This window comes from Loxodonta africana, chromosome 21, assembly GCF_030014295.1.
Source record: "Loxodonta africana isolate mLoxAfr1 chromosome 21, mLoxAfr1.hap2, whole genome shotgun sequence".
NCBI classification, from domain to species: Eukaryota; Metazoa; Chordata; class Mammalia; order Proboscidea; family Elephantidae; genus Loxodonta; species Loxodonta africana.
This window is the reverse complement of record NC_087362.1, coordinates 49,010,159-49,038,016: the sequence shown is the minus strand read 5'-3', so window position 1 is coordinate 49,038,016 and position 27,858 is coordinate 49,010,159. Positions and strand designations below refer to the sequence as shown.

The following is a 27,858-nucleotide window of genomic DNA, read 5'->3' as shown; positions in this document are numbered from 1 at the left end:
CTTTCAGCCAGAATCCATCTGACATCAGCAACAATATCCCTGGTTCCACGTCCTCTTCTGAATCCGGCCTGAATTTCTGGCAGTTCCCTGTTGATATATTACTGCAGCCACTTTTGAATGATCTTCAGCAAAATTTTACTTGTGTGTGATATTAATGATATTGTTCGATAATTTCCACATTTGGTTGGATCACCTTTCTTGGGACTAGGCAGGAAGGGGTAGAAAATCCAGTGGAAAGGAAACAGGGAACCCAGGGTAGAAATGGGGAGAGTTCTATCACATTGAAGGGAATGCAATAAATGTCATGGAACATTTTATATACAAAGTATCAAAAGGGAAACTAATTTTTTCCATAAATTTTCACCTAAAGAACAATAAAAAGTTAGAAAAGAAAAACAGTGGTTGTGAATACTCCAGCATATCTTGGAGTCAAGCAGACCTGGCTTCTGAACCTCCCTTTGCTTATCCTTGAAAAGGGGCTAATACTTACCTGGATAGGGTAGTTGTAAGGATAAAATGGGACCAGTGTCTGGCTTGGTGAATGGTAACTAACTCAGAGTGCTTATTTAAAGTGTGGCAGAGCAGTGGGATTCAGAAGGAGTGTGGCAAACTAAAACAACCAGAGGTTGTCCAGAGTAATCTGTGTGCATATTGCGAGTAGGTGGATTCGTGGCCTTTGGAAATGCTGAAAATCTTCTGCCTCCAGCAGTGACCTTGAGTCAGCCCTATGTCTCCTGAGGCTACCTGGGATGAATGCCGCTGAATGCCTATGATCTTAGTTCTCTGACCTCATGAACAGTGAGAGGGGGTTTTGCCCACACACTGACTACAGAGTGGCCCTCTAGCTCAAGATCAAACTTGGAAGCCCCATCTGAAACTTGTTTTGTCAGCAAATACGGGCCCCCAGATCACACTGCTGGTGAGAGGAAGTTAAGTCAAGTCCCCTTCTGCAACTTCTTGGTTGCAATCCTTGATCAGTCAGGGGACTCTTATCAGCTCTTGTTTCCCCTCGGGTAGTTTCCAAAAATCCCTTCCCAATATTCTCTTCTTTCCCTTCCCCACAGTAGTTTTCATGGCCTGCCCTGGGCAAGAGTCAGCCCTGCTTAGTACTGATGACGACGACTTTGCTGTGCTGAATGATGGAACAGTCCAGGTGAAACACCATGTCCACCTGCAGGATGAGAGGAGGACGTTCTCTGTACGTGCCCAGAATGCTGACGGCCAGGAGTCCTTAATCGCTGTGGCTGTTGTGAGCCGAGTTAAGCCTTCAGAGGGGGTAATGTTAGCCTAGAGTTCTGTGCATAGCTATGGGCGTGGGTACTGATCTACACAGGGTAGCACCTGCAGCTACCCAGAGGGGCTGCCAGAGACAGCAGTGGGACAAAGGGCTGCCTTGTGGGTAGCCGCCCTGGGAAAGCCCAGTGCCCTTTGTCCCTTGGATTTTCTCTCCCACCTCCCTCTCCTTATTTCTCATGTCATGCAGGTAAACCACGCCCCCCCAAAAGAAAAAAAATCAGTTGCTGTTGAGTCGATTCCAACTCATTGCAACCCTATACAACAGAGTAGAACTGCCCCATAAGGTTTTCAATAAGCAGCTGGTGGATTCGAACTGCTGACATTTTTGGTTAACAGCTGAAGGCAATATTAACATAGTACTGCCAATCCCACGAGTCTCTGGGAAGACGGACTGAGACACTTGGCCATGTTCCTTGTTCTGTGTGTGTGTGTGTGTGTGTGTGTGTGTGAAAATATACACAACAAAACTTATACCCATTCACCAATTTTTGTAAGTATAGTTCATTGACAGTGGTTACATATGTCACATTATGTCACCATTCTCCCTATCTTTGCCACCATTAACTCAGACTCTGCCCTTTCAAGTTCTCGTCTGTGTTTTAGTCACTGTTGTCCATTTAATCTCACACAGATGATTCTTTAAAAGAGTAATTCTCAAAGCGAACATTATTTAAATGAGCTAAATTGTTTTTTTGTTTCTTTTAATTTAATTTTTTGAGTAGCTAATATATCCACTTGGTTTAAAAATTGTAAATATAAAGTTACGCAATGAAAAATCTCTCCTTGCCTGTCTCCATTGGCCTAATTTCCTCTCTACCCCTCCAAGAAAAAACATAGATAGCTGCTGTTATCAGCTTATCTTTCCTTCCAGAGTTTATTTTATAGATATTGAATCAGATATAAAAATAGACTATTTCTCCTCTTCTTTGTGCAAAAGCTAACATACTATTCATATGCCTGCAGCTTTCTTTTTATATTTAATATAGCTATACAATTCTTCACAGATAACCACTGCTAATTTCTCCTGCATCCTCGCAGGCTTTGCCTATCTATATATAAGAAAACATGAATAATGCCTTATTTTTATACCTTTTTACACAAAAGGTAGAACTATGCCCAGCACAAATCAAGCACAATATTAAGCTCTTCTGTATCTAGCTCTCTTCAGTTAGCAGTATATACCAAAGATCTTTCCATGCCAGCACATAGAGAGATCCTCATTCCTCCTTTTTGGAGCTGCGTAATATTCCACTAGATACATGTACCATAGTGTATTTAATCAGCCCTCTATAAGGCAGCACTTGGGTTGTTTCCAAGCTTCGTTTTGCAATAGACCCATCTAGTTCTTTCTCCTCACCTTTAACTCCTATAAATGAGAGAGTGCTGAGGTTTGGTCCTGTGTTTGCACATCTGAGTTAAAGGGGTCTTCTCTTCTTGCAGGAGCAGGCACCGAAGAGCCTCACATCCAAACGTATCTTACGAAGACGCAAGAGAGAATGGGTGGCCCCGCCAATTTCTGTCCCTGAGAATGGCAAGGGTCCCTTCCCTCAGAGGCTATATCAGGTATGACTGTGCCTTCTTCCAAGGAGTCATTGGTGGCTGCAGGGACCCCATCCAGACGCTGAATACTCTGTCTCCTGGATCTGCAGAGGGACACCTCTTTCATGAGGGCAGAGTCTGTTAAGGCGATACTGAGGCTTCCACCACTACAGAGGGTTCTTTGCTACAATTGTGAGACATTTGTCACTTTGTCAGTTGCCACTTTCTTTTGCTTCCAGCTCAAATCTAATAATGACAGAGGTACCAAGATTTTCTACAGTATCACAGGGCCTGGGGCTGATAGCCCTCCCGAGGGTGTCTTTACCATAGAGAAGGAGAATGGCTGGATGTTGTTGAATAAGCCACTGGACCGAGAGAAGATTGCCAAGTATGAGGCAAGTAGCCTTTAGCATCCAATGTAAATGTCCCAACAGGGGACAAGAAGCAGGGCCCTGGTGGGAAGGGTAGCCACAAGCTGATCCCAGACCTTTGTGCCCACAGCTCTTTGGCCATGCTGTGTCTGAGAATGGTGCCTCAGTGGAGGAGCCCATGAACATCTCCATCATCGTGACGGACCAGAATGACCATAAGCCCAAGTTCATCCAGGATGTCTTTAGAGGGAGCGTCTTAGAGGGAGTACTGCCAGGTAAGAAGTTTGGGGAGGAGACAGCTATGGATCTGCTAGGCCCAAGCCTGTCCTTGGGTTAAATTCTGGAACCATCTGGAGGTCAGCCCAAATCCTTTAAGTCTAGAAGCCCTCTCTGCTCCTTATTTCCTTGGTTGTGCATCAGATCACTTGCAGTTTTTTTTAAACATCCAGATTCCCCCTGGAAGATTCCTGAACCAGAATGATCCTGCGGCAGATCTCTGGGATCTGTATTTTAAAATTTCCCATCAGATTCAGATGATCAGCCGGATTTGTGAACCACTAGCTTCATAGCTGCAAAGACCTAGATTTGAATTTTGACTTTGCTTCTTTACCGGCTATGACCCTGGGCAAGTTCTTGACCCTGAGAATCAACCCTCACACCTGAAAATGAGAATAATATCTACCTTAAGTGATTGTGATTGTGGAGATTAGAAATAGTATGAGGATTCTGTGATGTAATGTAAGTAACTACATGGAAAGCAACAAAGGCTGGGAGGTGTTAGAACATGGTTTTTAAGAGAGCTGAAAATAAATTGCCATGGCTGTAGAAAAAGGTGGCAGGAGGCCAGGAGAAGACTGGGGAAGTAGGTGTGTACCAATGACCTCATGAAGACTGGTATTGGCGGAGGAGGTTGCTCCTCTTCCTTCCTCTCTGAGATGTAGAAAACTATAGGTAAGTGTGAATTGGTTAAACTGCCAATAACAGAACCCCACCCCCCATAAGAAATAGTGCCTTAAACAAGATAGAAGCTTTTTTTCCTTTTTCTTCTTACATTCATGATGTCTAGAAGTAGTCAACCCAAGGTGGAATAGTGCTTCATAATGTTGGGAACGTAGGCTGGAGACCTAGTGGGGCAAAGAGCTGCTTTGGATGAAATAGTGGAATAGCTTGGGTGGAGTAGCTCCCTTTTATCTTGTTGCTCTGCTGTTTTGGCTTCTGTTCTCAAGGTTATCTCAAGGCAGTTGCTTCTGGAGCTCTAGCCATTATATCTGGAAGGAAGGAAGAGGTGGGAAGAACATACTTGTAAAGACATTTCCCTCAAAGTTCTCCTTTGTCAGAATTTACTGTCATGGCCACAGCTACCTGCAAGGGAGGCTTGGAAATAGTCTTTATTCCCAGTGAGCCTGTGCCCAACCTAAAATGAGGATTCTATTTCTAAGGAGGAAGGAGAGAATGGAAAAAACGGGCACCAACTAGCAATCTCTGCCACAAAGTAGCAGATGAGTCCAAGCCAGTAGGCAAGGAGCCTCTCAGAGTTCCAGAAGTGGACAGGGCTGGACTCAGAGTTGGGAGGGAAGGGTGCTCACTCATCCCTTTTCCTTCCAGGCACTTCTGTGATGCAGGTGACAGCCACGGATGAGGACGATGCCATCAACACCTACAATGGGGTGGTTGCTTACTCCATCTATAGCCAAGAGCCAAAGGACCCACACGACCTTATGTTCACCATCCACCGGGGCACAGGCACCATCAGTGTCATCTCCAGTGGCCTGGACCGGGAGGTCAGTGGTCCTGAGAGAAACTGCTGCCCACCCAGGCTTACCTGGGCTGGGGCCCAGCACTCAGAGCAGAAACTCCTGTCCCTGCCCTCAAAGCCCATGGAAAAGCAGTGGGGACGTAAGTCAGCTGGGGATGGCTGCTGCTGTGTTCACGTACTGATGTCCCACAGCTCCCTTGGGCCAATGGCTTGCTGCCAAACAATCTCATTAAATCTCCTCTGGAGGCTGAGGAGGCAGCTGTAAAATGCAGGCATTTGGTGTTTTTTTTTTTTTTTGTAGGTTTTCTCATTTCCTTTCAGAATGGCTCACTTAGTGTGCATATTGCCCAGATTTGTCCCTTGTGTGCTACAAAGTAGAATTAGCTCCATGGATATTAGAATTGCCTCCTGTTTCCTAATTAATACCTTTGCCCAAATCTTCACTTTAAGTTCCCATTCTGGACTAGCCAGGGGTCAGGGGGCAATGCCCAGGCTTCCCCAGGACAGGCCCAGGAGAAGTGTTTGTACATGCATTCCCCTCCCCCATAGGACCCTTTGTTTCTGTTCTTTCTGGCAGTGGGGAGGGATGGGACAAGGAGCCAAAGAGAGAACACTGTGTGAAGGGTGATGAGAGGGTGTGAGAAACACTCCCTCACACCAAAGGCTGTGTTTAGCGGAGCCTGGCCTGAGGTACCCCTCAAACTGAACTCGCAGTGGGCTTCTACTCTCCTTTTTCTTCCCAGAGAGTGCCTGAGTACACACTGACCATTCAAGCTGCCGACATGAACGGAGACGGCTCCACCACCACCGCAGTGGCGATAGTGGAAATCCTTGATGCCAATGATAATGCTCCCACATTTGACCCCCAGGAGGTAAAGCCCCTTCCTTCTTCCTTTATCAAAAATGAAGGCTTAGGGGAAAGGAAGACATGACATTTAGGGAACCTGAGCTTCTGTTAGGGGTGATAGAAAAATCTGGGAGGATGATGGTTAAACAACATGATGAACATATTTAATGTCACTGAAATGTACGTGTGAAGATTGTTGAATTGCCAACTGTTTTGTTACCTATATATTTACTACAATTTAAAAAACAAAAGGAGAAAAAAAAAACATGAAGCAGGGAACAAACACATTTTTTTTTTAAGGATTAAGTTACCTTTTGTTTTGTAGAGAGTGGTTGAATGCAACATTGGTATTAAGGTATCAAAATAAATACTTTTCCATGTGCACAGCTTTCTGTTCCTATACAATTTACCTTGATAAAGCAAATTTATCAATATAAATTTAAAGGCTGCAATATATAATAAATATATTTTACGTTAAAAAAAGGACAAAGGGCTTTTCTTCCTAAGGAAACTCCAGAACCAGCCTGCATTGGTTCAAGTCCCAGCCCCTCACTTACTAGCTGTGTGACCTGAGGCAAGCTACTTAACCTCTCTGTGCCCCATTTCCTAATCTGTGAAATGGAGACAATGTTAATAACTACCATACTGTTCTGAGTTATAAATGAGATAATCTATGTAAAGTTCTTAACACAATGTCTAATATATAATAAAGACTCTGCACAAAAATCTTTGTTGATATGAAAACATCCAATTTGCCTTGCCTGGCCTTCCTCAATGAATGGTTATATACCTCCAGTGACAGAGTACTCAGTGCCATTCAAGGTGGCCCCCTTCTTGTTTTAGACAGCTCTGGCCTCTGGGCATTCTCCATTACATTTAAGCCTCGTTAAAATTTTGTTCTGAGCGGCTGATTTCCCAGCCTTCGCACCTGTCCCAGAGCCCCCCAAAAAGTTCCTGGTCAGTGCCCCAGAACAGTCAGGCACCTAGCCCTTCTTGCCACCTTCCTTACACCTTTCTCATCTCATCTAGACACGTGGCTACACATGGCAGGGGCTTGGGCCACCAGACCAGAGAGATTCCTCTGCATGTGTCAGGCCATGGGTATACGCCAGGCAGTCCAAGATTGGTGTGGGCTGACCAGAGCTATGAGGCTGGCACTTGGGACATTCTGTACCTAGTGTGTGCCCTGAAAACCTGAGAAGCAGGTTGGGTGGTCCAGGAGACGGTGAGGGGCATGGGATTCCCTAGAGTCGGATAAGGATTCACAGCTGAAAAGGGTGGAACAGTCTCTGGATGGTTGTTATCCTCTCAGCTATGAGTGTGCTGTGCTTCCCACATTGACAGTATGAGGCCCGGGTGCCTGAGAACGCAGTGGGCCACGAGGTGCAGCAGCTGACAGTGACAGATCTGGATGTCCCTAACACGCCAGCATGGCGTGCCACCTACCGAATCGTGGGAGGTGACGACAGGGACCATTTTACCATCACCACCCACGATGAGACCAACCAGGGTATCCTGACGACCAGGAAGGTGAGTCGGTTCTGGCTTAGACAAGGGTTACTCCCAGGGCAGCCGCTCTGCAGCTCCCAGGACAAGAAGGCCACACCTGCCCTAACTGCAGGATGCACTGTGCTGGGCCACCTGCCTCAGACCACTCAGCAGGAAGTGCCCTAGGCCAGTGGCTTCCAACTCTGTCCTGCCCTCTCTTGTATGGGGATCCCTTTGTTCCAACTATATCTCACATAGGCATCCAATTCATGAAACAGCTAAGAGTTGCTGATCTAATTGAAGCAAATCAGTCAGTCCTTCCCTCTGTATCCCAGTGTGCAGCAGCTGCCCGCAGTCAGTCTTCTGACAAGAAGGGTCTCCCAACTGTACAAGGTGTCTGTTTATTTGAATTCATGCTTCTTTTGCATTTACCCCATAACACATATCTTGGGGTTTGAATAGTGAAATCTCTAAAATGAGTAGGTAGGCACACTCTTCCCTCTCAAAAAATCTTTGAATAAAGAATGCCCCAGTTTGAGAAGCAGCATTGTATTTAATACTTATAAATTAAAAATTTTTTTAAGGGTATTCTCAGCCTTTTCAGAGAATTCAATGTCCTCTTTTTGCAACAAATAGTTGGTAATGCCTCCTTTACATTCTAAAATGAAATTCATTTATAACTTACCCAATCCATAAAATTTCTAGAATAGAATGCCCTAACTGTAAAATAAAGGAGAAATTTACAGCAAAGTTACAGATGATGAAATATTTTAGTATGTAAACCTTTGGGAACGACCACACTAGAAAACGTAAGGAAATGGTGAGTTACTTGCATCTACTTGTAGAATCATCGGAATGCAGTGGATACTGTAGGTCTCCCTGGCCACTCAGATGCTCAAATGGTATTGATGCCCTTGTGGTGATTTTCCAGAGCAGCAAATAAACAACTTTTTGGAAAGTCCTGAGCAAATGAAAGTACAATCTCCCCTCAGAAAATGTATTCCTAGAAAATTCACTGTGTTAAAACCACACCCAGAACTTGGTTTATATGTAAAACACATTCTAAACTCCAATTATAAACAAGTTTTTCACACCTATAAATGTCCAAGGGGATATTGAAAAATCACATGGGACAGTAACATTGTAGGACCTGGCATCCCTGGCCCAGCCTATAAGTACCAGTTGTACCCCCGATCATTATGACAACTAGAAATGCCTCCACACATTTTTAAAACACCCCCTAGGGGCTATCACCACCCCATTAAGAACCAGTGCTCTAGAACTTACTAGTCACATTGCCTTTAGGGTGTCTTGAGAGGTCACACTGGATGTCCACTCAGAAAATAGGAAGCTTTAGGGGACAGGGGGAGCATTGTTGCTGGTAGGGGTCTCATACGGCATCCTTTCCCTCTGACATCTGGAGAACTGTAGGGGGCTTCCTCTCAAAATGGTGGTGCAGCTGCTTCTTCCTCTTCTCTCCTAGGGCTTGGATTTTGAGGCCCAAAACCAGCATACTCTGTACATTGAAGTGACCAATGACAGTCCCTTTGTGGTGAAGCTCTCGACTTCCACAGCCACCGTAGTGGTCCATGTGGAGGATGTGAACGAGCCACCCATGTTCGTCCCACCCACCAGAGTTGCCGAGGTCCAGGAGGGCATCCTCGCTGGGGAGCCTGTCTGCACCTATACTGCGCAAGACCCTGACAACGGGAATCAGAAGATCAGGTACTTAGGCGCTGGGCTCAAATTCAGCTCAAACGCACCAGTTGTTGGGTGGGCTGTTTATTATGGCCAGCATTTGTTTTGATTACCGTAAAAATTGCTCAGTATTTTCAACACCACTCCTGCACAAGACCTCTCCTTCCTATACACCCAGAGACTGAGTAAGGGCCCAGGGGGCAGGTATTTCCCCTCCTTCTTGTATCTCTGCTGGGACCTCCACCTGCTACTTTAGGTTCTCAGTCATAGATGAGATGCATTTTCCATTTGATCTTGCTTAGGAGCCCAGAGGTCCTGATTCCATTTGCCAGTTGACATGAGGAGGCTTTGAATAATGACACCAAAATTATGAGTAATTCTTTTCACCTTTTCACCTTTTCCTCTCCAGCTACCACATCCTGAGAGACCCAGCAGGGTGGCTGGCAATGGACCCAGAGAGTGGGCAGGTCACTGCTGTGGGTGTGTTGGACCGTGAGGATGAGCAGTTTGTGAAGAACAACATCTATGAAGTCATGGTCTTGGCCACAGATGATGGTGAGAGCTTCCTCCCAGCCCTTCCATAAAGGGGCATCTTTTGTTTCCAGGGGGCATGACACAGCATGCCTTTCTCCCTCCACATCAGCAGATTGTGGTGTGGAGAAGGGATGTCAACAAACCACTACTGGAGAATCATAGGGGTCTTTCAGAGGAGCACTTTAAAGACTGATCATAGGGTGGCTGGCCATGACACAGAATCCCTAAAACCCCAAGAGTTAAGAGGTGTTGTTACCCTGAGGGCTCCTTCAACCTAAGTTTGTGGGTCACTGAGCCCTGAATTGACCTATCAGTTCCCCTTGTGATTGATTGATAGGGGCTGCCTGGATCAATGTCTTGAGCTAGATTTTAAGGATGCATCTAGGATCACTGGGAAAATACCATGATTGATTAGCGATGTCACACTATAACAGGATTGGGGATGATGGTGGGATTACCATCTCTGACTTGATGCATAGTAAACCAGGGCCTGGAGGCAGTAGAGAGATTACAGCAGGGCTGTGAAAGCAAGCTTCCCTGAAATTGATTAGCCCCAAGATGGCCACTAGGTTTCTCCTTGTGATAGATTGGTAGTGGCTGTTTGGATGAAGTGGCTGCTACTGTACTGTGAACTGCTGGGGGAATTTAACATTGATTCATCAACCCAACCAAGGGCAGATACTGAAAAGGGATCATATGTGTAATTATGAACAGGGAGTCCTCCTACCACTGGCACGGGAATGCTCCTGCTAACACTTATCGATGTCAACGACCACGGCCCAGTCCCTGAACCCCGTCAGATCAAGATCTGCAACCAAGACCCTGTGCCCCAAGTGCTGAACATCACGGACAAGGACCTGTCCCCCCACACCTCCCCTTTCCATGCCCAGCTCATCCACGACTCAGACATGCACTGGACGGCAGAGGTCAATGAGAAAGGTAACTGAGAGGTGGTGGCAGGTGGGTGCCAGCTCTGCTGGGTGGGTGCCTATCCCATCTAGGACCCTGCACATATTCCTGCCCCAGCATCTTATGGGTCACAGAGGTAACCATCTCCTCAGGAAACACAACCAAATGCTATTTATTAAGCTAGTGCAAGCCTTTGGAATTACATGGGGGCCCGTAAAGACCATTCTAGCCCAACCACCTTACTTGTACAGATAGAAAAACTGAGGCCCAGAGAGAGGGAGTGACTCACCCAGTGTCACATAGTTTGAGTCAGGATTCCAGCACTAATAATAGCCAAGGGGCAGTGGTGGTTCATTGGTAGAATTCTCACCTTCCATGCAGAAGACCCAGGTCAGTTCCCAGCCAATGTACCTCGTGTGCAGCACCACCTGTCTGTCAGTGGAGGCTGGTGTGTTGCTGTGATGCTGGACAGGTTTCAGTGGAGCTTCCAGATTAAGATCACCTGGAAGAAAGGTCTGGTGATCTATTTCCAAAAAACAGCCAGCGAAATCCCTATGGATCACAGCAATCCAAACCACAACCAATCATGGGGATGGTGCAGGACTGGGCAGCGTTGCGTTCTGTTGTACATGGAGTCACCGTGAGCTGGGGGCCAACTTGACGGCAGCTAACAATAGTAACAGCTAACACAGGCTAAACATCCTTACTATGTGCTAGACACTGCTTCAAATGCTTTGCAGAGATTAGATTACTTAATCTTAACAATCCTGTGAAGAAGGGACTATTGTCACGCACATGCATGCACACAGTTATTTTACAGAAGAGGAAATTAAGGCTTACGGAAGCTTAACTATCTTGTCAAAGGTGTCATGGCCAGACGATGGCGCCAGGATTTGAGCCCAGGTGGTTTGATTTACCATGATGCTCTGCTGCCTACCATTTAATGAACCCTGGTGATATGCAAGATTTTTTTTTTTTCCTTATTTAATACTTCTGCCACCATCTGTGGTCAGTATTTTTGTCCTTATTTACAGAGGAGGCTCAGAGAGGTTAAATAGAGTACCCAAGGGCACAGAGTGGGTAAGTCGTGGAGCAGAAATTGAAGCCAGGCTTTGACTCCAGAGCACCTAACCCCCCGCCCCCACTCCTCTCATCCACTTCTCCGTCCTGCCTCCTTCTGATCTGCCATCTCTGAGGTTCTTAGCTTTCAGTGGGTTTATAGTTGTCACAAGGACTGGAGAAGGGGTCCTATTAGCATCAGGTGGGTGAGGACTTGCAGTGCATAAGAAAGGTAGGTAGGTACAGCACCAGGTGCCAATAAGGCTCCTGGGAAAACTGCATCCCCGTGGTTTAAAGCATTGCCCCTTCCTCTTGGGGCTAGGGAGGAAAGTGGGGAGCCAGTACATTCAGGCTCTGACTCCCCACAAAAAAATACCCAATTTCCGTTATTGCTTGTAAGCCGAGTCCAGAAAGGACTCAGGAGACCTGTTTCAAACAGCTGCATTGTCTCATTTTTAGGATGCCTGTGATTTGGGTGTATACATCCAGCATCTTTCCTTTGGGGAGCCCAAGTTGGTCTCCTATCACCCCCTTGTGGTCTAGAAGCTATTTTTTTCTTCACTGAATGTACAATGTAAAAGCTTGGACTCTGGAGTCAGAATGCCTTGGTTTAAGATCTAACTTCTCCATTTACTAGCTTTGTGACCCCACAAAGTTACTAAACCTCACTGTTCCTCAATTTCCTTATCTGTAGAATGGAAGTCAATAATTGAACCTAGTCCCATATAGTTATTGTGAGGATTAAGTAAATGAATATGTGAAAAGCATCTCATCTGGTATAAATGCTCAGTACCTTTCTGAGGCTGCCATCATCACCACCGTCATTTCCCAACAACAATCCCAGATCTGGCTCAGTGGAAGTGTGAGCCTGATGGCCAAATCCCAAGGGTACCAATGCCTGATATTGATACTTGGCTCTTGGTTTTAATTTAGTTTTTCTGTCCCTCTTTGTCCCTGTTGACAGGGGAATTAACCCAGACTCCACCCCTGTGTGACCTTGGGTTAGTAACTTGACCTCCCTAACACTCAATTTTTGCATTGTAAAACGAGGGTAATAATAGTAGCTACTTCTTAAAGATGTAGTGAGGATTAGAGTAAGGCCTGGCACATAGTGTCAATTTGGCCTCCATCATCATTAGTCATCAACTGAGGAATCAGCCCAACAGCATGGGAGCAGGATGGTGGTAGGGGTGTTTGGTGACATACCTAGGTTGGCCTCTTTGCGTGGTGTAGACCAAATAATCAGTCTGCAGAACTATCTCTGCCTGCCGGTGCTAAATGGGCATAGGTCGAATTCTCCCTTTGGGCCTTTTCACTAAGAGGGGCTCAGTGGGTGTGCAGGGCCCTTTAACTGAAAATGCCTTGAGATCAGTGCCAAGATCTGCAGGGAAGGTCTTGGGGGGTAGGTGGGTTTGAAATGTGGGGGTTGTTTATAATTGCCCCTATGATTGGGGGACACAATTTGCATTTAGTGGTGGGGACCTGCAGTGCTTGGGAAAGCTCTTTATGCTAAAATATAGTCCTACTCAAGCCTGTAGCTCCACTTTGAGAAACTTGGGTGTAAACTGAAGGATGCCATGTACAGACCTTCCTTCAAAGACGCCCCTGTTCCCAAAAATACTCCCCCCTTCCCCCATTCTAGGACTGCCACACAGTTTCCCCAGAGTGGGGCCTATTGTGTGGCCTGCACTGAGGCTTGGCTTCTGCTCTGTGCTTAGCCAAAATCTGCCACTGACTTGGGCCTTTGAAGGCCAGTTAGTCCAGTGCCCATTTCCAGCGTCCCTGAATCTTGTGATAATACATGCTAGCATCCTATCTGATCCTCTTTAAGAACATCAGCTATCTACACAAGACATGTGTCATTTAGATTTATAAATAACTGAATACTCACTTTGAAATATAAGGGGTTTCATATATTGAATTCTATCACAGTATTTTTTTTATTGTAAGAACAAGATGCTGCAATAATATATAATAGTAAACTTAAAAGTAGTGAAATAGGAAAATAGGTGGCCAGTTAACAGGAATATTAACAGATTGAGTAGCTAGATCTCTTAGGAAGAATACTGTATTTTTACACAAATAATGCATGCCTTCTAACATTTGTTTGCCAACCACTGCCCCCCCCGCCGGCCAGGTATTTTTGTAAGTGCACTAAATGCTAATTTTTTTTTCTCTACAGCAACATGTAAAAAATATTGGCATAGCTGCACTTAGGAAAATACAGGGGGAGGGAGCAGTTGGCAAACAAATGTTGAAGGTATGTATTATTTGCATAAAAATAAGGTAATGTGTCCTGTTTGAGGCAAGGAACAGTCTAGCAGCTGATGGTGCTGAGAAATTATTGGTCCTGTATGACATCATTTCCATGATGGCAGATTTGGCTTTGACTAAATATCAGTTTTTAGCACTTGGCCAAATTCTGCTTTTGGGCTATTTCTTTCCCTTGCTCAGATGCAGGGCTGTCTCCCCAGTTTCATCATGGTATACTCTGGTCTCCCCACATATGGTATCCCAAGGCCAATAAACTGTCTGTCCACCCAGGAGACACAGTGGCCCTGTCCCTGAAGAAGTTCCTAAAGCAAGACACATATGACGTGCACCTTTCTCTGTCTGACCATGGCAACAAGGAACAGCTGACGGTGATCACGGCCACCGTGTGTGACTGCAATGGCCACGTGGGGATCTGCCCCGAACCCTGGAAGTGGGGTTTCGTCCTCCCCATCCTGGGGGCCGTCCTGGCTCTGCTGCGTGAGTACATGGATGCAGTAGTTAAAGGAGCTGATTCTAGCTTGAACTTCTGGGACTAAGAGGCCACCAGCATTGCCCATCTGTTCCTTGAACTCTTAATTCTAGGAGTGTCCATCAGTCAGTAGATATTTATGGAGCTTCTGAAATGTGTCAGGCTTTGGGGATACAGTGGTGAGCAAACAGACTTGGCTCTGTCGTCCTGGAGTCTGGAGGCTAGGGCAGTAGTTCTCACGTGTGGCTTCCAGGCCAACAACATTAGCATTACCCAGAGTTTGTTAGAAATGCAAATTATCAGGTCCCACTTCAGACCTACTGACTCAGAAAGTTGGAGATGGAGGTCTAGCAATCTGTGTCTTAACAAGCCCTCCAGGGAACTCTGATGCACCTAGAGTTTGAGAACTAGTAGTCTAGTGAGCATAGGTGTTTAATTAAAATTAAGTCTTTGCTCTAAAGGTAGAACCTATCGCAGTTGCTTTTTCTACCTTCTAATCTGGCCCTTGCACAGAAAACACACATTTAGTTAGATATGAATACAAAATCAAGCTTTAATTCATTGAACATACTTTTTGGGTGGTGCAAACCATTAAGCATTCAGCTACTAATCAAAAGTTTGGTGGTTTGACTCCACCCAGAGGTGCTTTGGAAGAAAGGCCTGGTGATCAGTAGGCATTAGACATATAAGCCTTGGGTTCAGGTGTAAAGTTAAGCCATTGAAAACCCTATGGCACATAGTTCTACTCTGACATACATGGGGTCACCATGAGTCAGAATCGAGTTGACAGCAACTGATTTAGTTTCTTTCTTTTCTTTGTTGTGTGCTAAACAATTTTTTGGGTGCTGGAGATACAGCGCTTGACCAAACAGGAATGTCAAGATGGATGTGAGATCTGCGGTTCTAAACAGGATGGCCAAACCAAAAACCAAACCCAGTGCCATCGAGTTGATTCCGACTTATAGCGACCCTATAGGACAGAGTAGAACTGCCCCCATAGAGTTTCCAAAGAGCACCTGGCAGATTCAAACTGCCGGCCCTTTAGTTAGCAGCCTTAGCACTTAACTACTATGCCACCAGGGTTTCCAATAGGATGGCCAGAAGGGGATATTCAAGTAAAGACGTGAAGGGCTAGGAAGCAAATCATGCAGATATCTAGGGGAAGAGCGTTCCAGGCAGAGGGAACAAGTACAGAAGTCTGGAGGCAGGACTGTGCTAGTGTGTGGAAATAGCAAGGAGGCCAGTGTGGCTGGAAAGGACTGAGAAGAAAAAGTACAGGAGAGGAGGTCAGAGAGGTGATAGGGGCAGCGCATCATCATGTCGGGCTTTGTAAGCTGTTGTAAGGACTTTGGCTTTATTCTGCTTGAAATGGGAAGTCAGCAGAAGGTTTTGAGCAGAGGAGTGATGTGATGGGACTTAAATTTTACAGAATTTCTACTGAACAGACTGTAGGGGGACCAGGGTGAAGTCAGCGAGACTTTAGCAGGCTGTTGCCATAATCAAGAACTGAGGCGATAATGGTGGTTCAGACCAAGATGGTAGTAGCATTGGAGATGGTTAGAGGTGGTTGTATTTCAAGCTATTTTGCAAATACCCAGATTGATGATTCTAGGACTTTTAGCCTGAGCACTTGGAAACATGGCATTTCCATTTACTAATTGGGGAAGGGTGATGGAAAGAGCCACTTTGCCAGGCCAGTCTAAGTAGGGATATCAGTTGGCATTAGACACTTGGGTTCAGGTGAGGAAGAAAAGGAGAAGGGAGAAGTTACAGTCTAGTCCACATGGGATGTGTATCCTGAGACTCTGTGGACTCCCAAAGAAAGCTAGGTCTGTCTTGTCTGGTCAGAAAGTCAGCAGTTTATCAGCAGGCAAAAAAATGACAAACCTAAGCGGTGGCTGTGACCTCTTACATCAAACTGCCTTAGAGAGGGCCAGAGGTTAACTGAGAATAGTCATGGCCGTCTGAAAAAGCAGCCATGCATTAGTTGGCCATTCCCCCCATGTACAAATAACGTGGCAACCTTGCTTTAACTTAAAATCTAGGCTAATTTAGGGGCCATCTGATGACTAGAAGAGTCTCATTAAAAGGTAACGTTTGCTGGGAGATCCCGGTGCCCACAAATGAGGATTTTTGTAAGGACCAATACTGCCAACATGGGGAAGACTGACAGTAAATAATATAGAATTATAGCTGGAGGGAAAGAAGTCAGAATGATTCTAGGAGGAGGTGATATTAAGCTGAAACTTGAAGGATGAGAGTAATGTATATACACAGAGAGTGTTCCAGGTAAAAAAAAAAAAAACAGCCTACATGAGGTTCTAAAGTGGGAAACTGCATGGTATATACTTAAGGAATTCAAAGGAGGCTAATGTGGCTAGACCTTTATAGGTGAGTCAGTGGGAAGGCTGGAGATAGAGGTAGGGGCCAAATCATGTAGGCCTTGATAAGGAGTATGGGCTTTTTCAGGTACAAAGGGAGCCATTGAAGTGTGTTAAGCAGGAAAGGGATGTAATAGAGGTTGTTGCTCTGGCTGAGTGGAGGGGTCTAAAATTAGATGGGGCCCTGAGGGGTTGGGGGTCTTGGCCAGCCATACGGTTGTAGGGGGTTGAGTATTTACTCCCAAACTCTTTCAGTCCTCCTGTTGGTGCTCCTCTTGTTGGTGAGAAAGAGGCAGAAGGGTAAGGATCCCCTCCTGCTCCCAGAAGATGACACCCGGGACAATGTCTTCTACTATGGTGAAGAAGGGGGTGGCGAAGAAGACCAGGTAAGGCAATGGGAGGTCTGGGGGTTGGAAATGGGTGCCCTCAGGGCCACTGGCAGGGATGGCTGGGCCAACCAACTGACCATGTTGGCTACATTGACCAGACCGTGTTATGAAGCATCAGTCTTCACATAGGATCAACCACCAACTCTCCTCTTCCAAGAGGGTGTCTGATCCATTTCTGTGGTCTCTTTGGCTCCAGTCAAGCTGACCTTGAGTCTGTGCTTAATTTGAGAAGGTAGAGGAGGGTGGAAACTAGGGCTTTCAGAAATCTCTGACCTTTATCTTTTAAGACCTACCTATGTACCCAAGCATCCAAGTGAGGTGAAATGTAAATGATAAAGTGGGGAAGGTCCTTCTCAATCCAGTTCTGCATAATTTTCATAAAGGACTATGACATCACCCAACTCCACCGGGGTCTGGAGGCCCGGCCTGAGGTGGTTCTTCGCAATGACGTGGCACCAACCTTCATCCCCACACCCATGTACCGTCCTCGTCCAGCCAACCCAGATGAAATCGGCAATTTCATCATTGAGGTGAGTTATGGGGGGCAGTCTAAGACAGGTAGCCCTTTGTTCAGGCCTAGCACCTGCAGAATAAGAGAAAGAGCATTGGCTCTGGATTCAAATCCTGGTTCCACCACTGTCTTAGTTTCTTAGTACTGCTATAATGGAGATACCATAAGTGGGTGGCTTTAAAGAACAGAAATTTATTTTCTCACGGTTAGGAGGCTAGAATTCCAAATTCAGGGCACCTGGTCTAGGGGAAGGCTTTCTCTGTCCTTTCTGGCAGAAAAAATCCTTGTCTTAGCTTCTTCAGTTGCATTTTACAGCGGAGGCAATAGAAGCCCAGGTTCCAGATGCCAGAGTCACACAGCTGGTTGGTGGTTGCTATGGATTGAATTGTGTATTCTTCTTGGCATTCCTTGGAGATCTCCAGGTGGCATCTTTCTTTCCACCATTCATGCCTACTTGCCTCTGTGCCTAATCTGCTCTTTTGTATCTCAAAAGTGTTTAATTTAAGAACACCATACACTGATATGGGCTCTTTAACATAACAGAGAAAACCCTATTCCCAAATGGGATTACATTCACAGGTATGGGGTTTGAATTTACAACACATATTTTGGGGGGACACAGTTCAATCCATAACAACTACCAACCAGCTGTGTGACTTCTGGCATGTCCTGTAACCCGGGCTCCTATTGTATCCTCTGTAAAACTCTAACTTGCAGAGTAGTGAAGTATAGATTAGGAGTGATTGACGCGCTTATTCAACACATGTAGCAGTTGTTAGGTGCCTAGACTGGGGCCAGGCAACCTGGGTTTGAATTTTTTAAGATCCCAGATGATTGCAATGTGCAGCAACATTTGGGAACCTCTGCTACAGATTGTTTTCAGGATTAGGTGGGTGAGTACCCAGAGCAGTGCGAGGCCAGTGGTCCCCAGACTTGCTTGCACGTTTGGAATCACCTGGGAACTTTCAAAAATACTGATGCCTCTGACCTCTACAGATGGTGATTTAATTGATCTAGGATGTGGCCTGAGCTTTGGGTTTTTTTAAAAAAAGATCCCCAGGTTATTCATGTTTGGAACCACTGGCCTAGTACATCACATTTATTAGGGAATGATAGCTGGTATTGCTAATAGCTACTCATGTGTCTCCAGTGTAATTAACTCTGGTTGTACATTGATTTATCTGAGGAACTTTGAAAAATATCAATGCCCCAGGCATCTTTTTTTTTTTTAACTTCCCATGATTCACATGTGCAACCAGGGTTGTAAGACGTGAAGGGCTAGGCACATAGGAGATATATTACACAGTCTAGCACAGCCTGGTACCTAGTTAGCAATCAGTAAATGGAGGTTTTTAGTAACAGAAAAAAGGAAGAAAATTGGTTGAAATTTAAAACTGGATCAGGGTGTGGGAAGCAGCAGTGGACAGATGGACACAATGGGTGGTCAGGGTCCCTCACCCTGACTCAAAACCCTCTGCCTCAGTCTTCTCTTCAGTAGAGAAAGAGGGAAACTCAACTCTTTACCCTTCTTGCCTGCTAGAAACAGCTTGGTGGTGAGACTCTGTTCTTTAGTCTGACCATATTTAAGTGTGTTCTGTACAAACAAACACTTTCGCACAAACAGGAAAGCTGCTCAGGGCACTTGGTTTGGAGAAGACTCCTTAGCCTTGGAGCTAAATACCTGGGGCCTTTCCCTCCAGTTAGATGAAGACAGTTTCCAGACCATCTGCATGTTGGGCATTTTTGTTGCAAATACTAACTCCTTTAATCCTCACAGTAATGTGGAGTAGGGGTCCTGTTATTACTTACTTTTACAGAGAAGAAAATAGCGTTCAACTATATGCCAGGTAATATTGTAATAAGCCCTTCACATATATTTACATATATTCATTTATTCTTCTACCACTGTATGAAGTATCACCATTTTACAGATCAGGAAAGAGAAGCATAGAGGTTTAAGGGACTTGCCCAGGGTCACAAAACTAGTACGTGGACTCCGAGTTCTAACTCAGGCTGTCTGATTTCACAGTCCCCACCCTTGACCACTGCCACTGGCCTGGGTAGCGCTGAGTACTTGCTGTATGCTGGGTCCCATGCTATGTACTTTATATGCACTATACACACCTCTGGAGTCCCTGGGTGGTACAAACAATTAACACTTTTAGGTGCTAAATAAAAGGTTGAAGATTGGAGTCCACCCAGAGGTGCCTTAGAAGAAAGGCCTGGTGACCTACTTCTGAAAAATCAGCCCTTGTCAACCATATGAAGGACAGTTCTACTTGACACACATGGGGTTGTCATGAGTCAGAATCGACTCAACAGTAACTTTTTTTTTAATGCATCTCTAAAATTAAAGGAGGGAGAGATGGCCTCACAGATGAGGAAATGTAGGCTCAGCGAGGTTAGTCAACCTGCCCGAGCTCTCACAGCTGGCAAGTGTCAGAGTCCTTCTCTCTTAGCCATCTGTTCTCTGTTGCCACAGAACCTGAAGGCAGCTAACAGCGACCCCACAGCCCCACCCTATGACTCCCTGTTGGTGTTCGACTTCGAGGGCGGCGGCTCCGATGCGGCCTCCCTGAGCTCCCTCACCTCCTCGGCCTCCGACCAGGACCAAGATTACGATTATCTGAGTGAGTGGGGCAGCCGCTTCAAGAAGCTGGCGGACATGTACGGTGGCGGCGAGGATGACTAGGCCACCCTGATAGCAGGGCCAGGAACTAAACCTCAGGCCACAGCACCCTCCTCTAAGTGGTCCCAGGTCCCCTCTTCAGCCAAGGACTTTGGAGCTTGTTGAGAAGTGGCCTTAGCAACTTAAAGGGGAGAGTCCGTGAGCCTGACTGTCAAGGAATTAGTGTCTAAGCCTTTCAAAATGGAGGGATGTGGGCAGATTGACTTTAACCCTGAAAACCTCTCAGCCTAGGTCAGGGTTGCCTTGGAGGTTGAATTTCTGGGAGTTTCTCACCTGCCATAAAATGCTCCACCCTGTGTCCTGGGCCTGGAGGGACCCTGACCTTCCTATGACCTTCTCTCTGGAATGGACCCTTCTCCTTAAAAAGAGGCCTCTTCTTGTAGCCTGATTTGTTTTTTTCTTCTTCATCTTTTTTTTTTTTAATACTATTTTCAAAAAGTTAGAGGCAGGTCCTCAACCGTTCCCTCGGGTCCTCCAGAAACCCAGCCCAGAGCTGCTGGGTTCACTTCCTCCCTGCCTCCCTCTCTCATCTCTAGCCCCTGAGGCCTCCTGTTTAACTCAGTGGATCCCTGTTTTTGTATGGAACACGTCTAGGTTGCCCTTTGTTTTTTATTTTCCCTGTTGTGCGCTGTAGATGAAGGGTGATGACAATCGTGTAAATGTACCAGAACTTTTTTATTAAAGGAATTTTTCCCAGAGGTGCCAGGGGAGTGAACTCTTTATAATAGCTTTATTAAGACAAAATTCACATACCATACAATTTACCCATTTAAAATACGCAATGCAGTGGTTTTTGGTATTTTCAGAGTTGTTCGAGGGAGGGGAAAACGGTTTAATCCTGCTCACTTCTCCAGTTCCTCCCGTTGGCAGAGAAAGCTCAAGATTAATTAACGTCAACATGATGAACATAATGTCACGGACTGTACATGTGGAGATTGTTGAAATGTCAAACTCTTTGTCACATACATATTTACCACACACATACACGTGCCCAGGTGGGCCCAGATGGGGACGGTGTAGTGGTGAGGGCAGGGGGAGTATACCTGGGTAGCGCTTCTCCCTATAAATTCAGTGCTGCTTTTGTATGTGAGAGAACCCACCAGAGTGACAGGTGAAGTCTTTTCTGGAACAGTGGCTGCTTTCTCTATGATGCAGTAAGTGAAGATTTCCTCTTCTGTGCTATGGGCTCTGTGTTGAAAGGCAGAGACTAGCAAGATCTGGAGTCTCTGGGTAGTGCAAGTGGTTAACATGCTCAGCTGCTAGCTGAAAGGTTGATGGTTCTAGTCTACCCAGAGGTACCTCAGAAGAAAGCCCTGGCAATCTGCTCCTAAAAGGACACAGCCATCGAAAATCATATGGAGCACAGTTCTGTTCTGACATACATGGGGTTGCCATGAGTCAGAATTGACTCAACAGCAACTGGGTTGAGTTTTTTGCGGGGGACAGATCCAGCTCTGCTACTTCTTAGCAAGTCCCTTAACCTCTAGATACTTCACATTCTTCATCTATAAAATGGGGAATTTTGTGGAGATTAAATATCTAAAAAAAATTAAAAAAAAATATCTGGCACATGGTAAATGCTATTTGTTAGTTAATTAGTTAGTTAGTGACAGCTACCAATTATTCAGTACTTTTTAGGGCCAGATAGCACTTAAGATTATTTCCGTTAAACAAATCCTCACAGTCGCCCTCTGAGGGGATTTTCCTCCTTCAAAGAATGGCCTCATTGTATTTTTAAAATCACACCTGATCATCATCAAAATCAAGCAAAACAGAAAATTAGAGAACTCACCCATGATGTCAGTGACATTGAACATTCCTGACAATACCAGGGCCCATACGCAGGAATACAAAGGAAGAGGCAGCAGCGACAGAATGATTCTATTTGTGTCTTTGTTGAAATGGAATTTAAACTTTTCTTTGCAAATAATAAGAAGAAAAGAATCTAAAGTGAAGCTGAAGAAATTGCTAAAGTTGAAATAAATGTTTCCTTCCCTTAAGAGAGACTCATTCTGTACAGCGGTGGTACTCAAAGTGCTGAGGCCCTGGGTGGTGAAAATGGTTAATGGGCTCGGCTGCTAACCGAAATGTTGGAGGTTTGAGTCTAGCCAGTGGTGCCTTGTAAGAGAGTCCTGGTGATCTACTTCCAAAAAATCAGCCATTGAAAACGCTATGGAGCCCATTCCTACCTACTCTGACACACATGGGGTCGCCATAAGTCAGGGTCAACTGCACGGCAACTGGAACTGAAAGTGCTGCCCCTGGAGGGCCAGCAGCATCAAAATCACCTGGAAACTTGTTAGAAATGCATATTCTTGGAACCACCCCACTGACCTGCTGAATCAGAAACTCTGGGGGCAGGGCCCTATACAATCTGTTTTAACAAGCCTTCCAACTGATGCTGATACACATTCAAGTTAAAGACCAAGGCTCTGAAGGATGAGGATAAGGGTGTCCTGAGGTCTCAGCCCCTGGATGGGAAACCAAAAGGGAATGAAGTAGGCTGGAGAGTCCTATCAAGAGGTCTGGCGGCACAGTGGTGAAGCATCCGGCCACTAACCAGAAGGTTGGCCGTTCGAACCTTCCTCCACTGGAGAAAGATGTGGCTGTCTGCTTCCATAAAGATTACAGCCTTGGAAACCCTGTGGGGCAGCTCTCCCCTGTCCTACAGGGTTGCTATGAGACGAAATCAACTCAGTGGCAGTGGGTTTGATTGTTTTGATTGGAGAGTCCAATCCGAATTACTGTCAGAGACTTCCTCACTCGTCCTTGGTCCATAGTGCCACAGCCCACAGGCCAAGGCCACCTCCTGCTTTTCTCACCTCTGGCTCCTGCTGCCTCAGATTCCCTTTCCCAGGGCCTTGTTGCTTTTACTGATAACGTTGTGCGGGAGGATTAGGTGTCTCAGCCAGCAAACTCCTGCTGCCCCTTATCTTAAACTCCCTCTGAGAAGCCTGAATGAAGCTTGAAACCCTACCTTCAGCTAAAGCTAATAATAAAACCAAACAGCCACTGTTCAGGTTAGCCTTCCTCCCCCGAGATTTTCTGGAGGGAGTTGAGGAGGGAAATTGCTCTTTCTGGGCCAAGCCTGGCCTTTATGGATGGATCTAGATTCCCTTGGCGATGGAACCAGTCACTGGCTCTGTGCCATGGGACTGTTGTTAATTGCACACTTGCTCTCAGCCTGCTTCCTTGTCTTCTGTGGTTATTAGCACCTATGATATAGAGTCAAAATATTTACAGCTGGTAGGTCACCAGTGGAGTCCCTGGGTGGTGCAAGCAGTTAATGTACTCGGCTGTTAGCAGAAAGGTTAGAGGTTTGAGTCTACCCAGGGGTGCCTTGGAAGAAAGGCCTGGCAGTCTACTTCTGAAAAATAAGCCCCTGAAAACCCTATGGAGCCCAGCTCTACTCTGACACATGGGGTTCCCATGAGTGGGAATCATCTCAATGGCGACTGGTTAAGTCACCAGTGCAAACCACTCAGTGGGCACAAACCCTAAATAACTGGTGTGACCTGCCATACCAGTAAGGACCACCTAATGTTTGATTTGCTAATCCTTCATATTTCATGGTTCTCAGATTTTTGCCACCCCCATCCACCTCTTTCTTTTTAAGCATCTTTTGAAATATGTAGTAGCTGAATACATTCTCGAAAAGGATTCATGCATAAATATATGTGTAAAATGAAACTTGATCACTCATCTTCCCACTTTCATTTTATTCCCTAGGAGTAACCACTGTGAACAGTTTGGTGTGCATCCTTCCAATCTTTTCTATGCATTTACACAGATGTTTTGTATTTATGCCTTTTCATAACAGCATCTGACAGTTTGCATGTGTATTTATTTAATCTCGCCACCATCCATGGTTTTTTACCCCTAACAATGTTAAAATAAACATCCTTGAGCACCCATCTTTGCAGATACTTCCAAGCCAACCCTCCGATCTGCTGGGGATGGGTGAGGGGGAATGTGGTCGAAGCCACCTGATACTGGGTGAAACGTTCAAGTTTAGGATGACGGGTTGGGGCTGAAAGGAATCCTAGGACTCATTCTATTAAGTGAAATGAACAGAACATGAATTCAACATTCAACAGAAAAGGAAATAAAAGTGGAACTTGGGTTGAACAAGGCCTCATCCTCTCAAGGTGTCTCCTTACAAATCCCCAACTCTGGAGCATTTGAAAATTGGGTGTATTCTCTGTGGGCCCCAGAGAGTACACCCAGTCAGGGAGCTGCTGAGGGGTGGCCAGGCACCCTGGGAAGCCCCTTTGGCAGCCCACACCCTGCATGTTCAGTTCCAAGCTCACTGGGGAACTCTACGCATTCAGCTTCCTTCTGGCTAAAGGCAGAGCCTACCTTGCTGCCTCACACTAACATAGTCCACCAAGGAGGCATGGTTCAGGGCACAGGTTCAAATCCTGGCACTTCCAGGCATGAGGGCTTGGACAAGTCACTTAACCTTTCAACGCCTCAGTTTTCTCATCTGTAAAATGGAGGAGTAAGTGAGTTAATATCTGTAAAGCATTTAGAAGGCTTGTTGTTATTAGGTGCCATCGGGTTGGTTCGGACTCAGCAACCCTATCTACAACCGAAGGAAACACTGCCTGGCCTATGCCATCCCCACAATCATTATGCTGAAGCCCATTGTTGCAGCCATTGTGTCAATCCATCTCATTGAGGGTCTTCCTCTTTTTTGCTGACCCTCTACTTTACCAAGCATGATGTCCTTCTCCAGGGACTGATCCCTCCTGAAAATACGTCCAAAGTATGTGAGACGTAGTCTCGCCATCTTTTGCTTCTAAGGAGCATTCTGGTTGTACTTCTTCCAAGACAGATTCGTTCGTTCTTTTGGCAATCCATGATATATTCAATATTGTTCTCCAACACAATTCAAAGGTGCCAATTATTCCTTATTCATTGTCCAGCTTACACATGCATAGGAGGCAATCAAAAACACCATGGCTTGGGTCAGGAGCACCTTAGTCTTCAAGGTGACATCTTTGTTTTTCAACACTTTAAAGAGGCCTTTTGCAGCAGATTTGCTAATGGATGTTTACAGCTGTTTCTTCTCATTTTGAGTCATGCTACATTAGCAAATGAAGGTCCTAAAAGCTTGACTCCATCCACCATCCACATCATTAAGGTTGACTCTACTTTGAGGAGACAGCTCTTCCCCAGTTGTCTTTTGAGTGTCTTCTATTCTGAGGGGCTCATCTTCCGGCACTATATCAAATAATCTTCCACTGCTTCGGAAGTAGACTGCTGTGTCCTTCTTCCTAGTCTGTCTTAATCTGGAAGCTCAGCTGAAACCTGTCCACCATGGGTGACCTCGCTGGTATTTGAATACCAGTGTCATAGCTTCCAGCATCACAGCAACACGCAAGCCCCCACAGTACAACAAACTGACAGAAACGTGGGAATTTAGAAGGGTACCTGGCGTAAAAAACCCATTTCCACTGAGTAAATTCTGACTTATACTCATCCTATAGGACACAGGCAGTTCTAGCTCCATAGGGTTTCCAAAGCTGTAATCTTTATGGGAACAGACTGCCACATGATTCTCCCACACACGGCATACTAAAACTAAACTGTTGCCATCTAGTTGATTCAGACTCATAGCAACCGTATAGGCCACAGTAGGGTTAAGCCCCATAGGGTTTCCAAGGAGCGGCTGGTGGATTCAAACTGCTCAACTTTTGGTTAGCAGCCAAACTAACCACTGTACCACCAGGGCTGTGCACCTGGCATAACCCAAACCCAGTACAAGTGCTATATATATTGTTATTTTTATTGCTACTAGTGTGCTTGTTGAGGGACTGACAGGGCCAGTTATTGCTCCTTTACCTACACACTCACACCTTGGGTGGGAACTGTACTTCTCACCTTAAGCAGGACACTCCAAACCTCCTAGCTTGTGGGAACCTCTTAAGTGGACTTTCCCCAAAAGCTCTTCCTCCTTGTGCCCAGCAGAGGGGGTCATTTACCCGAGTCACAGACGTGGACAGGCAGGCCTCCTAGACTGGCCCACCAAGGATGAGGTCTAGACAGGGATGGAGCCTGAGGACAGAACAGTCACACTGGCTACTATATCCAAGGGTCTGCTGTGTGGAAGGAACTGCGTTGGACACTTTGATAATGATGATGGCGGTGCTGGTGGCGGCGGCAGCAAATGTTTATTGGAAAATGGCTGGCTGTGTCCTTCCCATGCATGGAATCAGTCGCACACATTCTCCCACTTCACAGCCATGTGGAGAGAGGTTTTATAGTTCCCTTTATAAAGGAAATTAAGCGTCAGAGAGGCTAACGACCACACACAGCCAGAAAGTGGCAGAGACAGTTTTGGGGTTCTAGTCTCCCTTACACTATTAAGAATAAAAACTCTGGCTGGTGGATGGGGGGACACGAGGGCAGAAGAGGTTCGTCAAATACTGCATAGGGCTCCCCAAGGCAGAGTTGGTCCCCACCTGACCCTGAGACCACCCCCCTTGACTCACCCTGACACAGAAAAGCCACAGCATTTCCAAACTCTTCTGGGGCCTCCTTAAGTATGTCCCCTGCGGATTTTTTGTTCATTCATGTGACAACTAAGCATCTGCTCTGTGCCAGGCAAGATTCTAGGTGCTAGGGATACAGAAATGCACAAGTTATAACTTCTGGCCCTCACATTTACAGGACTCAGGGCAGCAAGGTGTAGGTCCCACATACCATAAGTGTCAAAATCATAAACTGCTAAATAAAACACACGCGATCTTCCTATTCGGAGAAGTGTTTCTTCACAGCAATCTGGATTCCTGACTCTGAAGTTCTGGGTCAGGTATCCCCATGTGACTGCACAGAGAGAGTTAGCCCCAGCCCAGGATCAATGAACAGTCTTCTCTGCCCACCCTAACCTCTATCCTGCACCATGAGGGTGTGTGCATGCATGTGTGTGTGTGTGTGTGTGTGTGTGTCTACACCCCAGCTTACACATCTAAGTTCCATCCACAGACCCCTGCAAACAGCCTTCCATTGCCCACCCCGTGGGTCAAGGCGGGCACACCCAGGTGGTGCTGGCCACCCTCAGGACAGGCCCGGGGAAGGGGTCTTCCAGGTCCTGGAAACAGGCCCAGGGCAATTTGGGCAGGGAATGGTCTAGAAGTCAGGGAGAGGGGGCACATGTTCTGGGTAGATAATACACTGTAAGTCCATGGGGAGGGGCAGGAAGGCTGGGGTGAGGTCCTCTAAAGCTCAGAGCCCAGGGCAGGGCCCCTCCTGCCTCATTTAAGGACAATCCTGCTAACATCCTGTGGAAGACAGACCATAAACAAGACACATAAGTAAAATACATGGTATAGTAAAAGATGAGGCTATGGAGGAAAATAAAGCTGGTATGGCATGCAGAAAGGGGCTGAGGTACAGATTCAGTTCTAGAAGTCAGGGAAGGCCTCATTGAGAAGGTGGTGCTTGAGCAGAGACTGGAGGGCATCAGGGAGCAAACATGCAGCTATCCCATCTAAGTAGAGGGAACAGCAAGTGCAAAGACCCTGAGGCAGGAGTGTGCTTGATAGGGTTCAGCAGGGAGGCCCATGTGGCTGGAGCTGAGTGAGAGAGGGAGAATATGGTGGGAGATGGGGTCAGACAGGTAAGGAGTAGGGGTCCAGGGCTC

At 46.1% G+C, this 27,858-nt stretch overlaps 1 protein-coding gene across 1 annotated transcript; it reads left to right on the top strand.

Annotated features, from left to right (window-relative positions):
* Positions 1–144: 144 nt before the first annotated feature.
* CDH3 (cadherin 3) lies at positions 145–20,637 on the top strand. The gene is made up of 14 exons (XM_064273858.1): positions 145–1,198; positions 2,737–2,859; positions 3,075–3,230; positions 3,337–3,481; positions 4,812–4,987; positions 5,706–5,834; positions 7,154–7,339; positions 8,781–9,022; positions 9,405–9,550; positions 10,244–10,468; positions 14,042–14,248; positions 16,877–17,007; positions 17,394–17,540; positions 20,004–20,637. Exons 1-14 carry the CDS (start codon positions 1,073–1,075, stop codon positions 20,211–20,213), a joined length of 2,349 nt encoding a protein of 782 aa, XP_064129928.1. The 5' UTR covers positions 145–1,072; the 3' UTR covers positions 20,214–20,637.
* The last annotated feature ends 7,221 nt before the right edge of the window (positions 20,638–27,858 follow it).